The sequence below is a fragment of the Tubulanus polymorphus genome, chromosome 1 (genome assembly GCF_964204645.1).
Source record: "Tubulanus polymorphus chromosome 1, tnTubPoly1.2, whole genome shotgun sequence".
Taxonomy (NCBI): Eukaryota; Metazoa; Nemertea; class Palaeonemertea; order Tubulaniformes; family Tubulanidae; genus Tubulanus; species Tubulanus polymorphus.
Genome location: NC_134025.1, coordinates 29059776 through 29079437, shown reverse-complemented (window position 1 = coordinate 29079437; position 19662 = coordinate 29059776). Strand labels below are relative to the sequence as shown.

Below are 19662 nucleotides of genomic sequence, written 5' to 3'. Positions count from 1 at the left end.
CGCGGAATACGTCGAAACGAAAATCAGGTTTTTGGTGGTATTTAACCGTGACCTTGCTACGCCGGGAGCAACCGCCCTAAGCGTAGAAAGTAACGCTCGTCCTTTACTGCAAGTCCAAGGTCGTAAAACTGGTATCATTTTTTACATCATTTTTAATACGGTGGAAGCAGATTACATAATATCTATAAATTAAAAACATTTAACTGACAAATAATGAGTGCTAAATTGAGTGAATGTCATTCGATAGGGTACTAAAATATTATGAGTTTCGATTAGTTATCTATAGATTTTATATTTATATATAGATTTGATGTTTGCAGTGTCCGGGGAAGTGGTGTCCTGGGGCCTGATCGATCAGACCTTAAGTGTATATGTATACCCTAAACTTTTTTGTCTGCAGTATTACGGAGTTATGTCATAGTCGTCGGATTTTCCAAATTAAAACTTATTCAAATCAAAATTGTGGTTTGGAACATCGTCCGGTAACGTAAAATATAGAGCAATCGATTGAACGTCCAAATCTTGAATCAATGTATATGATGACTTAATCATCAATTGGTTCCGCGATAAGAGGTGCGGTGTACTGACTGTGACGTATACCAAACGACGGACCGGAAGCGTTACAACGGCAACGATACTGTAAAATAAAAAAAGACATCAAATAAATGCTCCGATCAAATAGGCTTTGGAATTTCGAGTTAAAAACTCCGGGTCATAATAAGTGTATTGTGATAATAATAAGTGTACCTATGTACATTACCGGTTGTGCTTTACCTGTTATTGACGTTCAGTATTTGATTTAAAAAATATCTATGCATACATTGATAGAGAATATACATGTACGAGGTATATCATAAAACTACTCAGAAAGCGTCTTACAAAGTATAGAAACTTCTAAAGAATCGGAGTAGAATCCCACACATCAGACACGCCTGACTATAGTTACGAAGAACTACATAAATCTGTAGTATCAGATCTAGCAGATCTATCTTTCTAGCGACGGTTTTAACTTTTACCTTTCACTAGTCGTAATCGAATAAGGCAACTTTGTACGGAGAGTGCCGACGACCAAAAGAGAAACCTGGTGCAACACCAATCCTCCAATACAACTATTCAGTTTTATACATAAATATTACTTGATGATTGCATAGTCAATTTGATAAATAGTTGGTTCAGTTTTTTTTTCCAACACGTTCTCAATGACTCTAATCAAACTCTTACTAGAATACTTACGTTAGGCGAGTAAGCTCCTGGACCTGGTTTTCGGGTACTATCACCAGGCATCTCGTTACGTCCTGTGAGCGTAAATTTCGGTAAAGCGCAGAGATATTTATCTGGATCGGTTGTTTTATATGCTCCCGGACCAGGAGCCTGAAAGAAAAAATAGCAGAAAATTGCCTATACTAAATATGGCTTTTAGACAACATTTCGATTTCTGCTCGAACTATTCATAAACATACCCGGCTTAGATCTTCAGCAAATCCTCCTTGTTTACTTCGACTGGCAACAATCGGTGATGGGGCTGATTTTTTATTCACGTTCACACGAGGCAATGAGTAACGATTTGGCCCTAGAAAATGAAAAAGCAGCATATGTTGAAAACTGATATATAGCGTGCCGATTGTGTACATTTTGAATGCAAAATTTGTAGTTAGAAATGTGGTAGAAAAAATTAATTTCAGGTTCTGGATCCAGCATCAGTTTTAAGTTCAAAAACGGTCCGAAATCCCACCCGATTGTGGCTGTAGGAAACAGCACCAAATCGCTGGGCTCAATAATCTTTTGAATGTTTCATTTCTGCGCTTATGTCTCAAATCTTTAGACACCATTGGCTATCGGCGTTGATTCTGAGTTTAAGTAAGAAAATTACTGTACCTGGAACATCGTCAGTCCTTCGTTCACGGTGTCTCGTACCGAAACTATAAGCCGGCGCCCTATTCATCGATCTATCGGTACAATTCTCAGCTGAATATGTACCGGGTCCAGGGGTCGAAAACATCGTCAAATTACGATTTCTTCCATATATCGAATACTGTGGTGTTCCGTCCTTACCAAACCGCGTATTTTTGCCTGTTACATATTTCGGACCGGGACTGGAATCGTCTCGATATTTCCCGGATTTTATTCCGAACGCCCACTCAGGACCACAGAAATGGATACTCCTGGGATCATGCTGTCGCCGTCCACACAGTCCTGGTAGCTTATACACAGGTCCCGGACTGCCATACATGGCAGCTACAGGACCTCGAGGTTTGGTCTCAGATGACATCGTTAATCAATCGAATACTCTGTAATAAGAAGTAATATATACCTTAATATGAATCCATTAGAACATCTTAGAATCTACGCTCACATGACTATTACTCAAGCGTGCTCATCGATGGATTCAAATCCACTTATATTTTAATTATTTGAACGAATCATTCTTAAGCCTACATCGAGTATAACGTTTATAAATGTAAACATGCCACTGTTTACGCCGCGTTACGTCCGGCGCAGGTAGCTCGCTGTATTTGAAATCTAAAACTCAACTATCACTTTCAGTTGTCGATTAATCATATTCGACCCAAAAAGGTCTGACAACGCATAGATACTATGCATTTTCAAAGGACCGACAGTTCGAACAATGGAACGACTAAGTTTCATTCGTAGGGAAAATTCGATTGATGAACTATAATCATAAAACGTTAGTCGTTCAGTGAAAAAGGCAACAGGACTTTCAAATACAAGTTTATTTAGCTGGATGACTACAAGAAAATCCTTATAGAAAATACACTTCGAAAACTGGTATGAATACAAAAATCAACACTCAAGAGAGATAGGCATATCACCTTTAATAAATACTCACCAAAAACGATAAGACAGGATAATTAGATTTACTACAAATAAAGATTCTCCCAAGTGATAGAATGCCTATTCAGCGGAACACCTTACAAAATGACAACAATCCAAATGGACGGTAAGGTTCACAGCGAATACTGACGTCGTCGAGGACTCTTATCATGTTGGAACGTAGAGGCCCTATAACCTTTGTGTATAGGTTCAATACATAATCATTCTCATTCTGCACAAAATAGTTGCAATGTAAAAGTAATTTGGTTAGGATTAATATACGTTGAAGTTGGTCTGAGAAGACTTAATATCATTTCAATAAAACTAATCCTACATCCATAATACGCGTATATAAGATAAACTTGAAGTATCTGATCAAAGATTGGAGAGGCCTGATGTGCTGAGGTCACGGGTTAAAATTCCTTTTGAATGAAACAAATCAATGGGCAGTGTGAGTAGTTCAAAATAAATGGGGTTTGATTTCTCATAAACTGCCGCCATATAATCCAATTCATCCATGGCATTTTCCGCCATATCATGTGTATTTATATCACACACAAATATAAACTTAAAAAATATTATTTTAATGGGCTGCCAATATGTTGTTATGAATCCATACATATGTGTATTCTAGTATATGAATTCCCATATTTATTTCGCTGAAACTTAAACCCCGACGTGTGGAGATTTATGGCTCAATAATACCGCATTGTCAAGCGATGTGGGGAGCTTTTTTCAAAAACATAACCACTCGCTAAAAACCTGTCGACTCTACGTGCGATAATCAGTCACAATGCCTTTCTGTTGAAATCATGGACTACATCACTACCTACCAGAGAAAAAAGCACAATAAACTTTCGGACTATTTACACTGGAAACCACCAAAAATATAAAAATGCACAATATTATCTTCGACCTTGTTGTAGTTATTTCCAAAATGTAGATGTATTAAATAAGACAACCAACAAAATTAACCCGAAATATCCATATTATGTACTACGATTTAAATCAAAACTTCTGTTAATTCGACCGCAGATCACACAACTTTATCTGTACTTCGATTTCCGATTTATAAAGCTAACCCCTTGTTTCGTTCCCGGCAAGTGTTTACGGGACACCAAATCAAACCAAATCTTCCAAACAAATAAATAACAGGGAGTATCCCTATTTTGAGATCGATCATGGACTACGATGAGTTGTTAATCTGTTTTGAACATTATTTCAGAAATCTACTTAAAACTCGGATATATAAGGACTCTAGCCCTGTTTGTATATTCCATTCAGAAGGAAATAATATTTTGGTATAATACATTGAATACGTTAATAAGTTAAAACCCACTATCTACAGATTAATTTTTATTTTAATTTTTAGACATTTTTATCTTATTATCCGTTCACCACGTTTGAGTGTGGTTATCGTTCTATTGAATACGTTGATTAAATCTACTTGATCAACTACGACTTACGTGTGATAGACTTAAATCCTTGCTACTTTCGAATGTGGCCTCGAAAACAAATTTTTAATCGAAATATTCTAATAAAATTCCTGTAAGAACTAAATCCCTTTTGCATCCTTACAGACAGTCAGCTGGGCATAGAATAAATTATTCCCAAGCGTATGTTTTATGCCGCCGTGTCCTTAGCAACGCCAGCATCCACAACTACTATCACTAGCAACGGCAGAAGCTTATCATCTCTGGCGTCCCACAAAATAATCAATCAACTTTCCGTTATGTCAATCGATAATACAAAAAAATGAAAAAGATAAATATTTTCACCAGCTGGTTAGGAGCTATTTTATTTTTCATATAGATCTGTGTTTAAAACCACATTGATAGAAAAAGCTGAAAGCACCGAGTTCATACCACACGAAATATAGGATATGAGATTTCACAGTAAAAATCGACATTTTAAATGCATCGATATTCGTTAAATATATATAACACACAGTATAAACATACCATTTACCCAATATTTCATTAATTACAACCATAAAATTTACCTGTCTTCGAAGACAAATGGATATCTAGTAAGCAGATAATAAAATATGTTTATTATCGTTCAGTTCCCGCGTTACTATGAGCTTCTCAAACTTATACAAAACACCTTGCACTCGGCGTTGTCAATATTATTAAAAAGAACGACCTATATAATAATTATCGTCTCAAAAGAACCCGTTTGATTAAAAACTAATATAGGTAAACGTGCATGCTTAACCCACTAAGTGAGTTTTAAAGATGAAACGTACAAACATGGCACGTTTTAAGGAATATTTATTGCACTGTCTTAAAGAATTTTTGATATCAAATGCATATCACAAGAGAAAAATCACCGACGCCGTCAGTTATGAAATTACATTTTTATAATAAGCAAAATGTCAACGGTTCTCCATATTCACAGTTATTTGCATTGAAATTTGTTGTACTAAATTTCATTTATTTGGACGTACAGATCAACGTATGGCTGAACCTCGCTGTTTGACTAGTTATAACGTTTCTCTTTCATCATTTTCGGTAATTAATCGTCTCTGTGAGACTACAAGAGGCTACAATCACGGAAGCGTCTAGGGACATATGTAAAGTTTCGAGTTTTTCATTGAGATTATGCGAAGTCACGACGCTCCCGTACTTTCATGCAATATAATAATACTACAATAAAATACTCAGCATAGAAAAAATAAATAGTTTATAAAATATTATTTAGTAATACAATCTTAATAAAAGAAAATTACAATCCTCTAATACAATTGATATAATACAATGAAAGTAGAAGCCCCCAAAATCCCCGATTATTACGTCATGCAAACGTTTAAAACTCTCACCTATTAAGCTTTGTCACAAATACTGTTTAAGTCAAACGACTATTTCAAATGGACATATCAACAATACATTATTGAAATTGGCACACATTTTTCCATGAATGTAGTTGGATTGACTCGCACGATATATAGATACCTAGTATCAATGTCATCTTAATCTTCGATTACTTCAAATCCATTACATTCGTATTCATTCAAAATCTGAACACGATGTCGGTGGTGGAAATAAAAAATAGGTAGGTTTCATCGACTATTTTGAAAAAATAAAATACATGTATACGTTTTACCAAATTTTGGCGGCAAAGTAATAATATGCATAGAAAAAAAAACATTCACCATTAGTCCTTATAGGTTTCAATATCAGTAACATGTTCAATTAAACCTAAATTTGATCCGTCGTTTTTCGAATAATCGTAGCGGAAAAAGCGACTCACGATCGCTCCGATAGTGATTATAGCGATTAAAATAATCAACATGTGCCAACCAAATATTATTGTAGTGATCATCATTTGCTCGTGGTTTTCACCGTCCCAACCTGATGCATCAGGAGATGGATAATAAAGAATATATCCGATTTGAATTAACCAGGTTCCCTGAAGGCCAACGGAAAATGAACGCGCGAGTCCAGTTAAAACGCTATTCGGGTATCGCATTTCAGCTAAAAGTGATATTGCACTTAGGACGGCCACATAAACTAGTAAAGTATGCAATTGTACGTCCAGACTGCTGCGACCGTGTAGATGGAACTTGAATAGAATCACTTCAATTGTGAAAGCGAGAAATGATGCCATGTAGTCGGCATTTTTGGGAATAAATCTAACTTTGTGGTGAATCAAAAGATCGAGAATTCCAGCGACAATGAAAGCGCAGTACATCGTAGAATGCTGACCCTGCGCAACGGACACAGTTCCGTCGGCATAACCCACAACTATTTCTATAATGAGTCCAATTGTGAGGAATAGGACTTTAAAAACGCTTTCAACTTGGTAGGTTTTAAAACATCCGCAAAAACAGGAACACGGGTACGTGCAAGAATTATAGAATTTTTCCTGATTTCGTTTGCATTTGAAATAACGAATCCAAATTTGAATAGTCCAATGGAGAGCAAATCCCGAGAAGAATACGCCGGGTATAGCGTGCCCTATGAGCGTAGGCATGATTTCCGTCTCGTGGTGGTGCTAACTCAGGAGTGACTCGGTGAACATCTGAAATAGAAATGCGATCAGTTATACACTAGAAAAAAGCTAAGCAAAAATATTCATTTACCGATTCTTGTACTATGTATATATATTTATACATTTGTATTAATGAAACTTGGGAGGTGCCCATTCGCAACGGCTCATTGTTTCTAGTTGAACTAGTTAGTCAACCCATTTAATCTTGACCTCTTTCATATCTCAGTACATTTTAAAAAAAGAATTACGTATCATTAATATCATTTGATATAGTTATGATATACATAATTTTGTTAATTCCATCATCAAATTGAGCAAACGATGTACCGGTATTATAGTCCAACGTCACATAACCTACTGTTTGAAGCAGCTGACAGTAATCTGAAATGGCGTATGCCACTCTCTGCTCTCGCTCGTCCTATAGTCAAAATCGATGAATGTCGATGATGACTGCAGTTTAAGTATACATAATATCAATGAAACGCTGGAAACATCAGCACACAAAAAGCATTACCGTATAATACGTTTTTGGTCTACATCACCAGCAAAATTGGAGAAACAGATTACATCATAAACGCGCGCCCGATTATATCATACTTATAGGATATTATCATGCGATCGCGTACGCACCACGTCAGCTATTCCAACTTCATCTGTTCACAAGATGGCGCCTTCGTCAAATGTCCCCTGCACGTAAAAATATTCAGTAACAGCAGCTTGGATTATAGGTCAACAAACATCTGTTAGAATTGTGTGCGCCAAGTAGATTAATTAATTGAAAAAAGTACATGATTTTCTCTTTGCAAAGAAAACAACAGTATCACCCTAACCCTAACACTAGCGAGGGTTTTAGGAGAGACCTAGAGAGCACGTTGCAACTACACGCGCGGCGTGATCTACTTATCAAGGCCACGATCATTGAACGAAAAATTGGATTTTAAATCGCTTTACGTGGCTAATTGCCGCACATGGAGCGATTGATGATTTCAGGTGAAAACCCAGGCAGGCTTAAACAAAACGGAATTTCTGATTGGCTAATAATGACCCGAGCGACTGCACTAAGCTCAAAAGGAAAAAACGAAGGAGAAAATCGATAAGATAAAGAAGATAATATTTCTGCAACCACAATTTATTAGTTATACATTTATATATATTCACTATATGTACACGTTTTCTGTAAATAAAATCCGTACTTAAAAGGAATGATGAATTAAAGACTGGTTCACTCGATACTCAGCACGAATCTTAAGCTAGGTAACAAGTTATGAAACAAAATATCATAGTAATTATGTTAACTTAAAACCAGAAAATAGAAACCGATAGATAAGAATATTTCTAAATCATTTCAGTAATATGTATATCACAGGTGACTACAGCAGTATTCCACTAAACTAGAGTTTTTTTTTCATAGAGAAGTAACCGATGACTCATGTGATCTCATGGGCAACTTCTCTTTTGAGGGCGAAAATATTCTTCATAGCGAAACGTTTCTCTAGCAAAGCGAGATTTTCGCGTGACGTCACAACGCATTATTTTGACCGTCAAGCGTAAGCGGCTCATTGAAGCCAATGAAACCAATGTCGCGCAATGTCAAAACTTAGAACAATCATCTTGTCAAGATAATTGCTCCAAGGTCGAATACAGCGTATGGCAATACTATTGTTATTTGGAATCTGTTTTAGCTGAGCGGATTTACTAACTTTGTTGCAAAAAGATTTTAAATGAAAGAAAAGTGATTTTATTCGAATGATGACAATGAATATGTGATGAATATGATGATGTTATTGAGAAATTCTCAACACGCACTACGTAAAAAAAATTGTAAAAAAAACGGTAATATGTAAGTTCTGGAATTGAATTCTTAAAATATTAATTTGATCTATTTTCGTTGAAATGAAATTTGGTAGTAAATTTTTCTCCATTCGGATTTTGTTTTGCACGAAGACAGCGTTAATCTCCTAGTCGCACACTTCGACGATCAATGGTGCTATATACGGGCTATGGCGGATACCGAATGATGGTCCAGCGGTCTGCGCGCGTCTCTGAAAAAAAATCCAATCAAAATCAATTTTCAGTGTCTCATTTTCATGGATTTCAGTATCATTATCTTTATTTTTGAAATTAACGAAAAGATGCAGTCTCGAATTGATGAAGACAAAAACTATAAGAGAAGTTTGACGTTAAGGCGCAAATATTATGAGCCTTCTTTCACAATTCATAGAATTAGACTCGAAACGTTAAATTGATCTCATAGTTTTTTCTTCTATTTTTGTGGTTTAGCTCAATTCAAATGTATAGACAGTTAACAACAAAAACGAAAAATAACAATAAGATACTACGAGATTTCGATGTTCTGCTAAAATATTTCTTAGCAATGCGGGATTTATCTATTCATACATACCTAAACACGGCTAATCCTTCACTTCGATTATAAGCGGAGCAACATATTCAGAATGGCGGGTACCGAACGAGAATTTTGGTGCATCTCGTTTGTTAACTCGAACCTATTTAAAATATGTTTTCTAATATAGTCATAAGCATAGAGCGTGCAATGTGTGTGAATATCCAAGACCCGGTTCTACAGTCTGTTCCTTATTTGACTGTTTATAGTTGGATTATTTTTGAGCCTCTGATGGAACTGGATCCATTTTTTCACACATATTCAAAAGGTATTTAGAAAGCCTTTTTAGCGGAGAAATTAATAGATTTACGATACACGATATGATAAGTATGGGTAGACTACGAATATAGATAATAGATACACATGTATAAGTTGCTGATACGTAGAATTAGAGCTTAGGATATATATATTGCATTTAAGATCTGAGTACACAAAAGCAAAGCGACTGAAGGTATTGTCTATGATTCTAGGTCTATATTTACACTATGTAGATATATACTCACAGTTTCAGGGGAGTGGGCACCTGGTCCTGGTTTCGTCGTTGTGTCTCCAGGCATTGAGTTTCTACCAATCATCGAATATCTAGGTAACGCATCCTTGAATATATCTGGATTCGTGATCTTATACGTTCCTGGTCCTGGCGTCTGTGAAATATATGTAAGCGATGGTGTTTTATAAATTGATTTATATTGTTTCAACTTCGATTAGATATTCGAACGACCATTTACACTTACGTGGGTTAAATCCTCGTGGAAGCTTCCTTGTTTACTGCGTCCCGATAGTGAATATCCTGGCATTGATACTTTGTTTGACTGCGGTGTTTTACCCAACATGTTTGGCAATGAATATCGGTTTGGTCCTGTTATACATAAATGAAATACATATATTTAGCTGGATATCGATCAGGTTGTATTCCGAAAATCGTTCCGAAAATTGTTACTTTTCTCTTATACCAAATTCAATTTACCTGGTGTATCATCTGTCCTTCGGGATCTATGTCTGGAACCGAAACTGAAGATAGGTGCTTTGTGATAAACGGCACAGTGCTCCTCCGGGCGGTAAGCCCCTGCTCCCGGCGTCTTGAATGTCGAAGGATCGCGTGCTCGGCTGTAAAGCGAATATTTCTGAGCGCCGTCGCCTCCGTGACGGGTTTGTCGTCCCGGATCGTACTTCGGGCCAGGGCTACAATCATCTCTGAATTTACCGTGCTTGGTTCCAAACACCCAACCGGGTCCTTTAAAGTGGACACTCCTCGGGTCATGATCTCGTCGACCAATTATTCCTGGGAGACCGTATTTACCGGGTCCAGGGCTTGTACCGTAGGCAGCAGCCGGTGGACACCTTGGTATCGTCTTATTGGCCATTTTCTATAAATCCTAAAATCACACAAATGAATACGTATTAAATATCAGCCCTTCAGCGCGTCCGAGAACACTTGTTGACCAAATTAACGTCGTTTGACTGGTGATTGTTTACTCTACTGTTCTAGTAGTTAAAGGTTGCTAAGGACGCGAACCACTGGATTATGAAGTCACGGTAAACGGTTTATGATTCTCTTTTTATACGTCACTACCGGTCCGACTGAGTGAAAAGCCGATTCCTCGTTAATTATTTACCGTTCATATCCTGTTTGTGAAAGCTGTCTTTATTGATGCGTACGGTAGAATTCTAGCGCCGAATTAAACCGTAGACAACGAATTCAGCGAGGAACGAATAACGATCTATATTCAACTAAGTGATCTGACATGAAACCAACCCGATTAGCCCATTACATAACTCCTCGATATCTTATTACATGACTTGAGTTTATTACGAAGTAGCGCATAAGGTTATCAACAGATTTCTTTATTAGAAATCTCTCATAAAATGACATGCCCTCCTCGAAAGGAATTTACCAGAACAGTGAAGTTCTCTTCCTAAAGACATGTTTTCTTGGTCTTGTTTTATATGAAACAGCGTAAATAACGTTAATTGATTGCCATAGTTACTTAATTATCAGATTAAACGTGAAGTCGATGAAATCTTTGATGTTTGATATAATATCGTTACCCCGCACAACAGCTGTATGTAAACACAAGACAACTATAAATTTACAATTTAATCACTTTTTATTCTTACAGCGTTGAAGAATAATGTGTCGCACGGTATGAAAACCAGTAGACACCGTTACAACGGACGAGAGAATTCTCTCGTAATTAAAATGCTTTTCAAAGAGTTAATATATAGATCAAGTTTGACTTCGATACTCGAAAATTCAATGCATTTAGTGGGAAAGTTCTGGAATATGTTTCATTGAAATTTTGATAGCGCATTTTTAAGGTAGTACAGTTTATGAGAGATAGATATCGAAGCCTTATTTATAAGTCGAGAAGATACACAATATCCGTGTAAGATGAATAAGAGAGAAATCCCGTTAACGCCTTGCTTATCTGTAAACGTTAAAACTCTAGTATCACTCATTACCTAGTATCTCTTTATTCTTATAGTTTGCATACAATTAGTACCAAATATCCATGTTGTGTAGCCGTTCAATATACTAATCATACATGTAGTTTTTATTAATAATTAATTGTTTTTCATTGAACGATAATAGAACGATTTGATGGATCGTAGTAGAGATGGATGAGCCATATCGAGTGACACTATCGACAGTTTCACTAGAAAGCTGAGCTCAGTTATACTTTTCTAGCTTAAGATTCGACTTTGGTTAACTTATTTCAATTAATTTCAAATCATGATTTGAGATCTGAACGGTCTAGGTGATTATCGATGCTTATATCAATATAGAATAACGATATGATATTGCGTTTTCTACAAACTGTTCAAAAGAGCTCTTGAAACATTTTCTCTTGAAATATACAGGTAAATCGATGCGAATATAATTTATTTCATTTCATATCTAAGATCGTTCGTCCGTAAGTGGTTATATTGCACGTGTGATAAAATGAGTTTGTACTAACCTTATTGACAGCAATCAATATTACATATCTCCGATAACAGGCTTTTAGTTGTATTTATTTATACATCGAGTGAAATCAGTTCGAGCATATATTATGTGTGACTGCGCCTTTCGCGTCCTTAGCAACCAATACGTATTCGACCAATAACTCTCAAAGCGTAATAATATAGAGCTGAATTGAACTATTGTCGAACTAATAATGAAACCTGCTCAAGATAGTTTCAGCAGTAGTGATGATATATACATGAAATTTCCCGGTATATGATGTGATATGGTATACACGTGTAACGAATTCAATATTATTAGCCAATTGACACGCGATCGCAAACATCTCGCAGTAGTGAAATAGCTAAAACCAGTAGGAAGGCAAAACTGTTTTCAGAAGAAAGATATTATATCAATAGCTCTCGATCTCGAATCAAGTTTTCGCCTCAAGTGGTATATAGTGACGAGACGATATTCAGTGAAAGTCACATTCGCTCTTAACTTTTTTTTTCGTTTTTACTTCGCGTATAAACTTTCGAATGGCTATTTCAAATGACTGATTACTTTTTTGATAATATTTCTTACATACAGACACTCACCTGCAACCACTGAGAAATAGTGGAAATAATGTACTGATGTCCGATACTGCAAATGACAATCAACAGTTTTCCGTGTATATGACACTGAAGTGGTAACTAGGGGCGCCACGAGTGTCACAATCAGTCACCGTCTAATGTTGCCAAGAAAAAGACGACGCGCGATCACACGGACCTGGTTTACGATTCGATCGAGACCCTACTATACTACTAATAGGTCGCTACCGTCGCTAACGCTTTATATACAACAAGTTTTTCTACACGTCGAAACAGCAGCAGTTTAATTGAGCTGATCGCTTTTATACATGTTACGTATAATCCTCGATCAGACCTATAGATTGATTGTATTCTATGCGATTTACATAATCAATTAATCTACAAGTCTCAATTCTGTTGAAACGATATTCAAATTTACTCGTTAAGGGATTTCGTTGTCATGAACAACTAATCATTTAATTTTTTGACCCACCGTCAAAGATTCAGATCATGTACATTACGGCATTGCTTGTCGAGTCTTGAAATCTCAGCGAACTGATTGGGGAACTGACTTATTAAAGTATATTGAATAAAATCTCACATTCGGAAAGAAAAACGAGTCTGAAAAGTAACTGTTTTTATGATGTTTTTACGATGTTTTTAATGTTTTGTATGATGTTTCGGCAAAAATCCTGGTTCCGCGCCTGCTCTGATGTGGATTGTTTTGATATGCCATAATTTTGCTGTAACCTTATTATGCCTGTAGACAGGATATAGCTGAAACGTCGATGATAGATCATAACCTTGAACGAAAACTTTTCGGTCTTGCTTTACTGAATGATGGATTCTATATCACTTTCTGATTGAGGGATTCTATATCAGTTTCTGAGTGAGGGATTCTATATCACTCTCTGAGTGAGGGATTCTATATAAGTTTCTGAGTGAGGGATTCTATATCACTTTCTGATTGAGGGATTCTATATCAGTTTCTGAGTGAGGGATTCTATATCACTCTCTGAGTGAGGGATTCTATATAAGTTTCTGAGTGAGGGATTCTATATCACTCTCTGAGTGAGGGATTCTATATAAGTTTCTGAGTGAGGGATTCTATATCACTTTCTGAGTGAGGGATTCTATATCAGTTTCTGAGTGAGGGATTCTATATTGGTACGACACGAAGAGAGTGTTTCGTTAATGGTCATCGTGCTCTACCCAATTTCAGATGTTTATATCCCTGTGTTTTACGATATATTATAGATTGTTCGATATTTGCAAATATTGGTGAAACCATTTTATTTGTTCTGTCCAATTAGAACTGTTTACCGATCTGTCGCTTATTCTACACGTGGGATGTCCGTTGGTAAATACAATGTTTAAGTATGGAAATATTATTCAATTTTTCAAAACCCCGGAATATACGCGGTAGGCCTGTACCGCTCACTGTTAAAATGTAAATAATCTTCCATGTTTTTTTTTCTAAATGTTCTTTCTTGTACTCATGTAAATGGGTAATTCAATATCGATTTGTCGCCGTTTTTTTCCAAATTGCTACGCGCAGTCTATAGAATTTGAATACCGCAATTCAATATCTCGTATTCTTCTGTGTGCGTGGAACGTGACCGATATGTTACCCCTTAGCTGTTCACATAAAACATAAAACGGTATTAATACTTATTTGAAGTCTTTCAAGCGATTACTGAAATCTGTGTTGAAATTCATGTCGGTTACGGTTCGAAAGCGTAATTACAGATCTTGACTCATGCATTAGAACGGCTATTTATTTTCTTGCTGTAAAATAAATGGCGGAACAACGCTCGAATAATATCTGATAATACTATCGATTGAAAAAAGATGTTATAAATTCATTCATTCATCATTCAATAACTGAAATAAATATCAACGAAATCTTGAAATTATATTTGATACACCAGTGACTGGTAAACCATTTATCTAACTGAAATTTACTAAGAATTTTCGTTGATTTCATTAATCCTTCAAACTGACCCTAATCTCGGCAGTGAAATATTTACAGCCCAAACGCCGATGAAGGCGGAGTCTACAATGCGCTTACGCATATAGGACTGTTTAACCGCTGGACAAGTTCTATTGGTCTAAGATGAATCAATGAATGATAATGATTATAATTTCAGTTGAGAAAGGGATCATTCTATTCAATTGATACAGTTTGTTCGCTAGCTCTGTAATGCTGATTCGGGAGTGAATGATGGGGTTGTTGACGAGAATTCCTTCGAAATTTGCGTACACCGAACACGATTGCAGCCACCATCACAGCTATCAGACACGTACAGGCAATAGTGAGGGCGGCAGTTACACCGGGCTGAACGGTCGTCGTCGCATCATCAGAAGCTAATGATCCTTGGTGTATAATACCAACTCGTTCCGGCGAAGATTCTTCCCAATCGGAACCGGCATTCTTCTTGTAAAGAATCCGTTGCGAACGAGTGAACAAGATAAGACTACCGTTGTTAATCATAGATGGCATGCTGGAATAAGGCGGACGATTTAATGGCGGTAGAGTTTCCGAAACGAACGTTAACGCTTTGACGCAGTACATGATCTCACACGAATCGACGATAGCTGCTAAATGTTGGTTGAAACCACTGGGGCAACGTTTCGGCCACAGCGACGCTTTGTTGTCGCGAAAATACGTGGCCAGATCCGGGACGGCCGATACTCCGAGCATTTTATTTTCATTGATACTCAATGGGTTGCCTGATTTGCAACTAAAAAAACCACCGAAAGAGACTGAGCTCGATTTAGCGAGTTCTTGGTCGTCACTGAGGCAGATCGTGGTACCGGGACCGAAATTCAACGGATAGAAATTTTCGGGGCAGCTTTGATCTTTCGTCAGTAGATTATTATTCATGTAATTATAGATACCGCCGAAAAGATATCCGCTGTTTTGTTGAACACCGGATATCGGCGAACACCAGTAGATACCGTATCTCGTATTCTGGTCGTCTTGTACGATCGTACAATCGTCATAACAATGTTTAAAGAATAGAAACGATCGTTCGCATTTTCGTAGACACGCTCGTCGAGCCCCTGAGTATAGCAGAACGGACTGGAACCCGTCGGGGCACGTGTAATTACCCGTTTTAGGATTAACTTGCGTCAGTCCGTCGCAAGTAGCGCCGATGCATTTTTGATAAATTCCACCAAACGTAAAATTATTTTTGTTTTCTGCGCATTCGTTGTCCGGTCCGATATTTGCTCTGACATCGAAATGTTTAGAATTACTGTCTAAACAGCCGAAGTGGGCGTTATGGATGTAGTATTGTTTCACGGCGTCTTGTACACAATTTTGAAGGTCTTTTATTGTCGTCGCTGGAAGTCTCGGTAAATTATATCTGTTCACCAAACTGAACATCGGTTCTCCATTTCGATTTATTGCCGCTAGATTAGTCGGGATCGTTTGCCGCCATTCGTCAACTGTTTTCGTATAATCGAACGGAGCGCCACCTATGACGCCGAAACTAGAACTGGTACGGTTGGTCAGGTAATAGGTCAAGGTCGTGTCCGAAATTCCGGTTTTATGCGTGGTATTACCGCCGATTGATAGTTTACCGAAGAATGTGGCACCAGCTGCAGCAGCTATTGTACTTTCTGAGACGATACCACCGCCACCTAGCGAAAACGAATTTAGTAGCCTATCTTCCTGGATGAGTGCAGCACCCGCGGTAACTTCTGTAATAACATGAGTCCCGTAATCCCTGACCAGCAGTTGCGACAAAAAGTTCGCAGTTCTCAAATCCCCAGCCTGTAAATGGGACGCTATTTCGAGTAGACGCGATTTAAAAACCGGATGTAGAGGAGAATTCACTTCCGCCGCGACGTCATAGATTTCATGGCGTAGTTGTAGCCTCGTTGTGAACGATTTTCGATTGACGTAATGAAGTTTATTCCGTTGAAAATCGTCCGAATAAGATCCGGAGATCTTACCCAGCGGCTTAAACATCATTTCCGCTCCGACGTTGATGCCTTTCGAAGTGGTACTTTGATACTGTGACCAGTGTTTAATCGTTTCGGCGTAAACGTCCACCTGACTCACACGCGATGGAGAAACATCCACATTATCCGGTATCATGTAAGCTCTATCGTAACTGAGGCGACATCTGGAGAAATTCAACGACAGTATTTGTCCGAGTGGTCTGTTTTGAAGATTGTCCCAACCTTTTCCTGGTAGTACGTCGATAGGTCTGATGTCTTGGGGACAATGTTGAGGATCCCATTTTGAAAACGCGGTATTTTCAGCATCTATCCGAGCTCGTGCGAGCAAGCTTAGAGTCGCAAAAACACAAAATAACATCGTAATTACAGTAGACACTCAATTTTGCAAACGGAGCAATATGACTTGTATCGAAGCATATACCCTACTTCGATATATGTTTTACCTTCGTAAATGTGTTTGAAAACCGTGTTTGCAAAGATAAGATAAAAACAGTGTATTGAACCAATTAAGATGTTCATTTCAATGAATGTGATAAACTCACCTTTCCAAATGCTACTTCAAGGCTGTAGTCCAAGATTTTTAGCTTATCAGATATCAACAGGCAATTTATAGTTAAATGGAAAAAAGTTACATCGAAATGTAGTTGTATGCTATTCATCTTTACCTATGGTCTTGTAATAAATCTTGGAGGTGCCAGAACTGCGTAGTTCACAGTATTTCACGTTTTTGCAGTAAAACCCATCGTAAATGAAGCCGGTACACTGGTTATCTGAATAAAACGGGTCTTGACCGGCTTCGCAAGCGTTTATACATTGTGCCACCGATATCAGATATTTGGTACGTACAATCTGTTTACACGTACCGCTACCCATCGTCCATTTAGCCGCGGAACCTACGAAAAATAATTCATTTCACGTGCGATGAAGAATGATATTCAGTGTAAATGATGGATTCTGGCGGAAGCGTCCTGGGGACATAATTATATATCTAAAGAAAAATGTCGAAGTTAGGAATAAACCTCCAAAAATCACTTTAACTAGGAAAACTACTTTATTCCGAGTTGCCTACTCGGAATCAACCTCGAAATCTTTTTCCAAATGTCTCCAGGACGCTTTCGTAGATTCTGTATTAAGACTCGATCATCTTTCACTAATATATGTATAGATTATCAATCACTGAATTCTAGAGCAATTAGCAAACCTCGGCGACTCTCCGATATTTTCATCGTATTTATTCGAATTCGTTCGTAATAGGAGTGTTCAGTTCGCTGTCATTTCGGGTGAAATTGAATTTACCCACCGTCGTGGTATATATTGAACGGTTATCGCGTTAGAACATTTCATCCCGGTAACAAGCTACCTCTTATGGTATTGAGGAAAATAAATCAAATTTACAAACGTCAAAGTGAATTTATCCCCGTACACACATAGGCAGATATGAACTTCCCAACTCTGCCTACGAAAAATGCAAAGAGGAGGCGAAGAGCAACCACTCCTATAAATGTGACACCGCAATGTGGGGCATCGGAAAGGAAAGTAGAAATAAAAGCCGAGGGCTTTTGTTATCGTAGAGTCGAATTTGAGCGAATGAGAGGAGTATAGACTTACCTCGCGTTACAACAGCGCAAATAAGAAGAATAAGAAAACTTGAAATCATATCCACCGTTTCTTCATTTACGATATAGATTAGCTACGAATCACTGGCTGGCAATTTCTATACAAGTTTCGTAAAACCTTCCATCATCGGAATTCCGTGGTTATTCTTACGTTTCGCTTGTACTATATCAAAAAAGTCTCTCCGAGCCAATTGATAAGAAATTGAAATGACGTCACGGATAATGACGGATTACGTTAGATTTACGTTGCGTATGACGTGATTAAACGCCAAACAAATTGAACAGTCGTTGATTGTGAAGTTGTCGCTGAAGTCCATCAGCCGGATTAATTAACGTATCAATTAGATTACCAGTAATTATTGTTTAATTACCTATTCAAAATCCATAAGCTCGCGAGAACTACATCTTCATAGTTAAGAACACACGAAATGAGTATCATCCATTCAGTATTACGCATCTAAACGCCTTCCGAATCAAATAGTTTCATTAATATCAATATTACGTGATTCGATAGAAAAATTGAGAGGTTTATCGCGTGTTTTATTTACGAAGGCTACTACGAGAACGTAAAGATTTTTCATATATCAATATCATCGTGAAATTAAAAAGCAATACGACCTTCGAAAAACACGCGAAGAGGTCTGGGTAAATATAGGTTTAGAGATACTGGTGACATACCCTTAGATTATTAATTCTTGCCCATATATGTCGGAATAAGATGATGTTATCAGTGTGATTGAATTCCCATTAATGTAATGGTGGCTTCATGTTTATCTACTCTGATATGATAAATCACAACTGGTCATCTCAGTTGATTGAATATCCACTCAGCCATCATAGCCTTTTTTCATTCTATATCGATTTGTTATGGGGCGCATCCTCGATGGCATTCTAATGTTTATTTTGATAATAAGTCAAACCTGTGCTATGGAAGCTTCAACCTCTGTTTTATTCTCAATTTTTGTCTTCGGTGTTCGTTGTTCGTCTTATACATTCATGGTTTTTGTTTGTTCATGTTATGAATCACTACTAATCGGATTCGGAGATTGGGTTTTGTGGAGTTAAGTCGTTAACACTATACTGACTAGAAATGGAATCGGCTTCAAATCCATTTTCTACGGGATGCGTTTCATCGCACTAGAATGAATGAAAAAAGGATAAACGATGGCAAAGACGTCGAATCGCTGGATTCAACGCACGAAAAATCGTTGGGCATAAAATTAGATAACATTCTTAACTATATGAGAATCTTTGATATCACAGTCGTACAGGCTTTCGATTTGTATCCGAGCCAAGATTCAAAAGATGAATCACCGTCGAAATATAATCATT

General features: G+C 37.4%; 4 protein-coding genes across 9 annotated transcripts; all 4 read right to left on the bottom strand.

The window, feature by feature from the left end:
- Positions 1-131: 131 nt before the first annotated feature.
- LOC141915028 (ciliary microtubule associated protein 1B-like) lies at positions 132-4900 on the bottom strand. 3 transcript variants are annotated; one of them, XM_074806406.1, is made up of 5 exons: positions 4835-4900; positions 1876-2288; positions 1461-1570; positions 1234-1371; positions 132-637 (listed from the first exon to the last, which is right to left on the bottom strand). In XM_074806406.1, the coding sequence occupies exons 2-5, from the start codon at positions 2267-2269 to the stop codon at positions 545-547; spliced, it is 735 nt and encodes a 244-aa protein (XP_074662507.1). In that variant the 5' UTR covers positions 2270-2288; positions 4835-4900; the 3' UTR covers positions 132-544. The 3 variants fall into 3 exon arrangements, with proteins under 3 accessions (XP_074662507.1, XP_074662508.1, XP_074662506.1); XM_074806407.1 differs by lacking the exon at positions 4835-4900 and adding an exon at positions 2849-2880; XM_074806405.1 differs by lacking the exon at positions 4835-4900 and adding an exon at positions 2437-2519.
- Positions 4901-5981: 1081 nt separating this feature from the next.
- LOC141915027 (transmembrane protein 45B-like) lies at positions 5982-7452 on the bottom strand. 3 transcript variants are annotated; one of them, XM_074806401.1, is made up of 2 exons: positions 7340-7452; positions 5982-6855 (listed from the first exon to the last, which is right to left on the bottom strand). In XM_074806401.1, the coding sequence occupies exon 2, from the start codon at positions 6805-6807 to the stop codon at positions 5989-5991; it is 819 nt and encodes a 272-aa protein (XP_074662502.1). In that variant the 5' UTR covers positions 6808-6855; positions 7340-7452; the 3' UTR covers positions 5982-5988. The 3 variants fall into 3 exon arrangements, with proteins under 3 accessions (XP_074662502.1, XP_074662504.1, XP_074662505.1); XM_074806403.1 differs by lacking the exon at positions 7340-7452 and adding an exon at positions 7184-7270; XM_074806404.1 differs by lacking the exon at positions 7340-7452 and adding an exon at positions 7153-7269.
- Positions 7453-7947: 495 nt separating this feature from the next.
- On the bottom strand, positions 7948-12954 carry LOC141909613 (ciliary microtubule associated protein 1A-like). Of its 2 annotated transcripts, XM_074800123.1 has the most exons (6): positions 12770-12954; positions 10194-10602; positions 9961-10085; positions 9730-9870; positions 9227-9329; positions 7948-8867 (listed from the first exon to the last, which is right to left on the bottom strand). In XM_074800123.1, exons 2-5 carry the CDS (start codon positions 10588-10590, stop codon positions 9237-9239), a joined length of 756 nt encoding a protein of 251 aa, XP_074656224.1. In that variant the 5' UTR covers positions 10591-10602; positions 12770-12954; the 3' UTR covers positions 7948-8867; positions 9227-9236. The 2 variants fall into 2 exon arrangements, with proteins under 2 accessions (XP_074656224.1, XP_074656232.1); XM_074800131.1 differs by lacking the exon at positions 9227-9329 and having other exon boundaries at positions 12770-12951.
- A 1955-nt stretch (positions 12955-14909) lies between these two features.
- Positions 14910-17072, bottom strand: LOC141915321 (macrophage-expressed gene 1 protein-like). The gene has a single exon (XM_074806811.1). It carries the CDS (start codon positions 17070-17072, stop codon positions 14910-14912), a length of 2163 nt encoding a protein of 720 aa, XP_074662912.1.
- Between the last annotated feature and the right edge of the window lie 2590 nt (positions 17073-19662).